This window comes from Oxyura jamaicensis, chromosome 20 (assembly GCF_011077185.1).
Source record: "Oxyura jamaicensis isolate SHBP4307 breed ruddy duck chromosome 20, BPBGC_Ojam_1.0, whole genome shotgun sequence".
Classification (NCBI taxonomy): Eukaryota; Metazoa; Chordata; class Aves; order Anseriformes; family Anatidae; genus Oxyura; species Oxyura jamaicensis.
The window spans coordinates 340,071-347,411 of NC_048912.1; the positions used below are offsets into that span (position 1 = coordinate 340,071).

A 7,341-nucleotide genomic window follows, 5' to 3' on the forward strand; every position below is an offset into this window, starting at 1 on the left:
CCCCGCCCGGGGCGTCGGGGCCTTGGGAACCCTTGAGGCACCCCTACGAGGTGCGGGGAGCCCCCGAGAGCCTTTAGGGCCCGAGCGGGGGGGCAGGACCTGCGGGGAAGGTGTCCGTGCCCGGAACGGCCGTGCCTCGGCGTCGGGCTGCCCGGGCGCTTTCGGAGAAGGACCGGGCGGGGAGGAGCGCGGTAGGGCCGCCTTCCTCTGTGGCGCCGCCCGGCTGTGGCGGTCGCGGCCTGCCGAGCAAAGCCGAGCTGCTCCGTGCCCCGCTGTGCCCCACTCCGCCCGCGGCCGGGCCATGGCGGGGCCGCAGCTGGACGCCGAGCTGGCCAAGCGGCTCTTCTTCGAGGGCGCCACCGTCGTCGTGCTGGGCTTGCCCGAGGGCACCGAGTTCGGCATCGACTACAACAGCTGGGCGGTGGGCCCCCGGTTCCGCGGCGTCAAGATGATCCCCCCGGGCGTCCATTTCCTCCACTACAGCGCGGCCAGGGGCGCCGGCAGCCGGGAGACGGGGCCGCGGGCGGGCTTCTTCCTGAGCCTGCAGCGCCGGGAGGTGCGGGTGCTGCGCTGGGACGCCGCAAGTGAGGCGGTGGACCTGGCGCCCCCGGCCCCAGGGGAGGCTGAGGCCCTCAGGGAGAACCTGCAGGAGATGGACAAGTTCCTTGGGCCCTACCCTTACGAGACCCTGAAGAAATGGATTTCCCTCAGCAACTTCATCAGCGAATCGGTGATGAGGAAGCTGCAGCCGGAGAGCGGGCAGATCACCGCCTTCTCCGAAGTGCTCCCCGTTGTGGCAGGGAAGCACACCGAGGACCGCGCGGGGCAGAACCTGCCCCCGTACGACACGGGGTGCAAGAGCTATGCCGAGGGCATGGCACGGCTTCCTGAGATGAAGCCGAGGGCTGGCACTGAGATCAGATTCACAGAGCTGCCAAAGCAGATGTACCCCGATGGAGCTACTCCAGAGGAGATTACAAGGCACAGCATGGACCTTAGCTATGCTCTAGAAAAAGTGATTAACCAGCGATATGCCAACCAGCCTCAGGATTTGCTCGGTAAGTACAGAGTATTCCACATAGGCACTTAGAAAAAATGAAGGCGTTTCACTGTGAAAATGAGAGCCCCAGCACAAAGCCTTAAGTTGTTCCATGGACCTTGTTCACATGTGCCCTTTTAACTGTGTGACTGCAAGGGACAGAGAAAGTTTGTGGGGGCTGCAGTCTCTGCAGGGCCTGTACTAGTAGTAGTGGTACCGGGATGTAAGCGCTTGCATTCATAGTGTCTGTGGCTGCTGACTGCCACATTTGCTTCTCTTGTTCCTGGGTGCTGCACTAATATATTTAGAGCCTGGATTGCCTCACATTAAGTCAAAAGCATCCACCACAGCTGGCTGTTGTTGGGGGGCACTGCAGATTTCTGCCCCCCCTCCCCCCCACTGGCAAGCAGGCACAGCATGTTGCTGCTGGTATGCAGGTACCAGCCTGGTAATTTGGCTATGAAATGATTTGAGGACAGAGCCAGCAGGGTCCTGGGAACGTTGAACAGGGCTGAATGTTGCAGTTCTCAGATTCTTGTCCCCTTCCTGGTGTTGTATTGATATCAGTTCACCAACAGGCAGGGAGGCACATGGGGCACCTGTACTGGAGCTGTGCCTCCTGGTCACAGTGCTGTAATTACTTGCTAGACTTCTCTGATAGCTTGTGATACAAATAAATGTCAAATCTGTAGCAGTCCTGGGGGAGTGTGTTCAGTGGCAGCATGGACAAAGGACATGAGCCAGAGCATCAGGATTGCTGAGCTTTGGAGTAAGCCTTTGTTTTTCTATTCATCCATCTTTTCTATATTAATGTTATATAGTTCATTCTTTATCAAAATTGTTGTAAATTCTAGAATATACAAAGAGCATCATCATATGTTAAGTTTCCCAGAGCCCTGGAAATGGTGACACCATTTTTCTGGCTGATGCTAAGCATCCAGTGAGACCATGTCCTGGCTCTTATTTCAATGATGGAAAAACATCCATTAATGCACTACTCACCTCTTCCAGTGTTCCAGCACCCTTCTGCTCAAAGGCGTTTGCACTCCTGTATGGTTTTAGAAACCCAGGCACAGGAGGAACAAATGCTTGCAGAGTACCAGCCATGTCTGTTTTTATAATTGTGTATCCTGAGTGGTCTTAAGAACATGGATGACACTGGAAGTCCTAAGGTAGCTCTGTACTCTGGTTTCCAGCAAAGTCACTCTCCAGAGACAATCATCAGAGTTGCAACGAGCTCTGCCCAGTTATGCTAAAGCTGAAGAGCAGAGCATTAGGAAATAGCATTTGGAGTATCAATTGCTAATAGCAGAATTGCTTGGAGGGCAGAATGTTGTTTATATGCAAAAGTTAAACCCAGCATCTATGCAATCACTTACAGAGCTTTTAAGAGGACGTGTACTTTGGATATGCTTTAACTTATGTAGGTTTTATTTTGTTTTGCTCAATATGTGCAGCTGAGTTGCAGTTTGCTTTTATCTGCTTCCTGATTGGGAATGTATATGATGCATTTGAACACTGGAAAAGACTCTTAAATATTCTGTGCCGTTCTGAAGTTGCTGTTGGAAAGTATCAAGACCTTTACACCAATCTCATCTTTGTGCTGTATCACCAGCTCAATGAAATCCCATCTGATTTCTTTGTGGACATCGTCTCCCAGGACAACTTTTTAACCAGCACCTTACAGGTACGTCTGTGACTATCTCTTGAAAAATGGGAGTGGGAGGAGAGGGCTTAAAGGACATCAGAGTAAATTCAGGGAGAAGCTTCCAAAGGAAGTAAGCTGCTGGTGAGCTCCATCAAAGATAGGGAACCTGTGTTCTCTAAGGACACTTACATTTTCTTTTACTTTTTCCCTGTTTTATTTACACAGAAATGCCACTTGCTTGTCATCCCCCAGCTTGATCTGACAATGAGTTTAATATATTGATCTTCTGCCTAGAAGACTTAAATGTATTATCAGTTTGAGTTAGTCTACATGCACAGAGGCCAGCAAAGTGAGGCAATGAGATGAAAGGCAAATGAAGATAGCTACAACACAGAATTGGGACTGTGTCTGTTTTGTTATGTTTTCCTTGCAAATAATGCTGGAAGTAGTCTGGTACATTAGCACAGTTTTGGAGTTCTGGAGCAGCTCATCTAATGTGACCGGATTGTACCAGCATACCTTTTCTAAAAATGATTCAAGCTTTTAGCTGCGTTAAGTTGAACAGCTGTGAGAGAGGCTGAGCAAGTGCAAGATGATGTCTGTTTGTTGATATTTTTAATGTATTTATTTTTTAGATTTTCTTCCCCCAAATACCATTCATTTAAAAAAAAAGGAAAGAAAAAAAAGTGTAGCATAAAAGACTGATGATGATAATTTTTGGTCAGCTTGAATGGTATGCTTAGCATGTAGACAAGTTGAAGTTAAAACTTATTGAGCTTAGGGCATTGATAGTATTTAAGAGGCCTTGCCATTCCTGCTATCTTTATACAAAGGTGAAGGTTTCCTAGAATCAAATTCTTATTCACAGGAAATCTATGGTTAGTCCAAAATGTAGAAATACTCTGCTTATCCTGAGGTGGGCCTGAGCAAATCTATAAACCAGCAGCAGTAAAGCCACTTACTTCCACTCGCTTTAACCATGCGAACAGATCAGCAAATAGACAGAAATTTTATGTCTAAGGAAAACAGAGATTTTTTTTTAAAAAAAAAAAAAAAAAAAGCCATAACCAAATACACTGGTAAACTCAGCATTAGAAACTTAATCCCAGCAGGAACTAGTAGTAAGTTATGTTAGAGATGCTTGTGGCAAATTGGTATTGCATTCTCCTTTCTCAGGGAATGATTTATTTTCTCTAGTTGTAACTCCAAGATCCTGCTGTACATTTTGGGGGGCGGGGGGGAAAAATAGGTGTTATTTTTTAACTTGCTGGGTAAAGTGATATGGAAGCGTCGCTTTAATCAAGTGACTGACTTCACTGGACCCCACAAGATTTTTTACAAATTCAGATTTACAAAATTCTTTTTTTTTTCCTATTTTATTTTTGATGTTTTTTTGTTTTGTTTTTTTTCCATCCCATTTCCATCACACTGGAAAATCTGCCTCTGTTTGCAGCATACTCACCGAGCAACGCTTAGCCCTGTGAAGTTACAGCAGTAGAAAGAATGTGTCAACCAGCCATTCTTTCCATCTGATGGAAATTTTGGAAACATTCTGTCTTGCTGGTTATCTTTCCTTTTTGGGCATCTGAATATTGTGTGTCCTGCGATTTCATCTGTCTTTGCTTTTTATGTAAGCTGATGCCCTTAGCGTGGCTGTGTTGGCTTCAGTGATCACCATTAATCCCTAGAAGGAGTCACCACACTCCTAGTAATGAAAAAGAAATTTGCCTTATGGTTGAACTGAGACTCTCCTTGCTTAGAGTTCTCTGCATCCCTGCTCCTGTGGGATTTCATGGATGTGCTGAAACAGTGCTAGGGACTTGCGTTACCTAGTCACTTTGTGTGCACAGTTATCAGAGTTAACAGTCTTACCTGGATGTGGGCAGGTGGATGGAAGTGCCAAATGGGAGAGGCTGGGGGGTGTTATCTGTGTTCAGGTTTGAGTGCAGCAATTTTATCTTTGGAGTTTGATCTAAAGCAAGAAGAGTGCAATATAACCTCCATTGAGTATGCAACCCTGACACTGTTTCAAGAAAGAAAGATAGATAAAATAAGTATTTTAATGTGCAATTCATTGAGGGGAAGTGGAAGGTATAATCTTTTAATCTTTTTTGTCATAGCGGTCTTTCTGTGTAAGGGAGCTGTGTTACCAAAAGTTAGTTTTACACTACAACGATCAGGGAATGGGCAAATGATCATAAGCAAAGCAACAAACTTTGCTGTTCATTGTCAGTGTTTTATGCAGCTGTCAGTGGGTTTCTTCCAAGTAAGATTTTTTTTTTTTTTTTTTTTCCCCTGAACAGTTTTTTCTTCAATTCTATTGTGCAATGAATTTTTTCTTTGACTTTGAAATACAAATTTCTTCCTATGGAAATGAACTCTGGACCACAAGTTTGGTATAGGATCAGAAGTGGGCTGATGAGAGACGGAATTTTAGGCTAAAAGCCCTTTGTAATCATGCACAGGTATTTTAACTCCTAAAATGATAACAGAAGGCTGTGAATTCATGAAAAGTTTATAGATTTGTCGTGTTTGAATGGTGGAGAGGAGCCACCCTCAAAGGTTATTCCAGATTTCAGTGCCCTGTGCTGAAATTAATAGCTGTGCTTGGAATAACTGGACTTTTTCAAGAGAGCTCCCATTCCTTTCTTACCTCCAAGGCATTTTATTGCATTTCCTCTATGTTTCCTAAAGTGTTGAATATACAATATTACAAAAATATGCCGGGAGATCTCGTGGTCCATCCAACCGAGAAAAAAATGGGTATAATTACCTGTTGGCCTTGTTGATTCATGCTGTAAAATTGGATATGTGGCAGATAAAAATTCACAGTCTCTATTTTTCCCTCCTGCTCTGCCAGAGGGTTTTATTGTTCACAGTTAAGCATATTTCAGAATTCTGCAATACATATTTAATAACATATATACTTCTGCTTGAAACAAAGTTATTACCTTAGTGCAAATATTTCTAAGGCTAACTCAGTGGAATACAAGCAGAACGTCCATCTGTCTTGGCTGTGGGATGAGAGACAAAGTGCAGGCTTTGCACTTAGGTTGCCCCAAAGCTGGTTTGCAGGATGTCTGATCCTTTTTCCCAGTAGACCTAACTGTACCTGGAACACACTGTTGATGATGCACAATTTCTGCCACAGCTGAGTTCTTACTGACATTTACTCTGTTCTTTTAGGTGTTTTTTTCCTACACATGCAATGCTGCCATTGAAAGGACCCTAAGGAAAAAGGCTGAAAAATTCAAGGCTCACCTAACGAAGAAATTTAAGTGGGACTTTGAGGCAGAGCCTGATGACTGTGCTCCTGTAGTGGTAGAACTTCCTGAGGGTGTGCAGGTGGACTAAGCAAATCACCCACTTAAAAACAGCTTTTTTAAAGAACTTTTTCTCTACACCCTCTTTAACTTTTCCAGCTTCCTAAAGTCTGTTTCTGCAGCTAATTCCTCTTTAGGCTGTAGAAACAGATGTAGAAAATATGGAAGGAGGAAGGATTCGTCACCTCATGAGAAGATCAGAGTTACTGGACCTGTTTGAATATAGTGGTATGGATGCTTTGGACACTTTGTTTCTGTTTTCTAGCTCTTCTGCAGCAACTTCTCATTCTATACTGAACCAACTACTAGATCCTTGGTCTCTTCTGTCCTCCTGGACCGGAGGTCACACCCAATTCAGACAGAAGCTGCATTTAATGCTTGGAGCCTTTACCAATCCTGTTTGATGTCTCAGGAGTGAGGAGTGTAAGCCCACAGTAGGTCATCACAGCTTTTTTCAGCCTGAGCCCAAACTGTGAGAACTGCTTTTCTAGGCTTGAATTACAGGAATATAACCAGAACTGTTTCAAAACTGTTTGAGACTTATGTGATTTATTCCCATGTTGTGGTGGAGGACTCAAAGCCACAGCGGAATTCAGGCCCATTTTATACCGATTTTATACCACTAATACTGAGATAGCTTTTCTTCTAATTCTGTTGAAGCTTTTGTATTTACTGCAGATGCTCTGTTTAGCATGATATAAAAGAATGTTAGAACTTTGATAATGAGAAATATAATGACTGGACAATAGTCACACAGGTTGGAACAGAGGAGAGCCAGTTTGAGATAAAAGATCAGACTTTCACATGAACTGGACACTACTGCTTTGTTGTAAACAGAAATCTCAAGTCCTTTCACAGGTGATGGTTTTTTCTTTCTCCCCATCCCCCCAAGGCAGGCTGTAAGAAAATTCTGTGGGGCTCATTCAGAGCTGCACAAGGATTTAGTACTGTAACTTGCTTGTTACTTTCTTAGCTGTTAGACTTCTTCAGGTATTTGTTTGTATGCATGTCTAACAAGATAACATGCTTGTTAGTCTGTAAAGTTTAAAATAAATCTTACTCTCTTAGCGTTGCCTACAGAAAACATCTGTACAAATTTTTTATGAGTTATCTAGCCCAAGTTTTTGGTATTATGACACTGGCCTTTCCCTCACATTGGGATGTCCAGTGTCCCCAGAAGTAGCATCACAATGGTATCTGTGGCATCAAAGGACAACTCATAGTATAATGGTACATAGCATGATGCAGAGATGTTCTGGGAAGGGGGTCTGTGGTGATGCGGTGATATAATCAGGAACTTACCACAGGAATCAGCTGTCAGAAGCCCTTGT

The 7,341-nt window shown here is 44.5% G+C and overlaps 1 protein-coding gene across 2 annotated transcripts; it reads left to right on the forward strand.

The window, feature by feature from the left end:
• Positions 1 to 276: 276 nt before the first annotated feature.
• AAR2 (AAR2 splicing factor) lies at positions 277 to 7,094 on the forward strand. 2 transcript variants are annotated; one of them, XM_035344091.1, is made up of 3 exons: positions 277 to 1,058; positions 2,497 to 2,726; positions 5,874 to 7,094. In XM_035344091.1, exons 1-3 carry the CDS (start codon positions 302 to 304, stop codon positions 6,039 to 6,041), a joined length of 1,155 nt encoding a protein of 384 aa, XP_035199982.1. In that variant the 5' UTR covers positions 277 to 301; the 3' UTR covers positions 6,042 to 7,094. The 2 variants fall into 2 exon arrangements, with proteins under 2 accessions (XP_035199982.1, XP_035199983.1); XM_035344092.1 differs by lacking the exon at positions 5,874 to 7,094 and adding an exon at positions 2,909 to 3,724 and having other exon boundaries at positions 2,497 to 2,775.
• The last annotated feature ends 247 nt before the right edge of the window (positions 7,095 to 7,341 follow it).

What these genes read in the sequence shown, in the direction of transcription:
- AAR2 (XM_035344091.1), top strand. Translation starts at nt 302, where the DNA reads ATGGCGGGGCCGCAGCTGGACGCCGAGCTGGCCAAGCGGCTCTTCTTC. An exon ending in CCAGCCTCAGGATTTGCTCG is followed by an intron (nt 1,059 to 2,496) that starts GTAAGTACAGAG and finishes CAATATGTGCAG; the next exon opens with CTGAGTTGCAGTTTGCTTTT. An exon ending in TTTTAACCAGCACCTTACAG is followed by an intron (nt 2,727 to 5,873) that starts GTACGTCTGTGA and finishes CTGTTCTTTTAG; the next exon opens with GTGTTTTTTTCCTACACATG.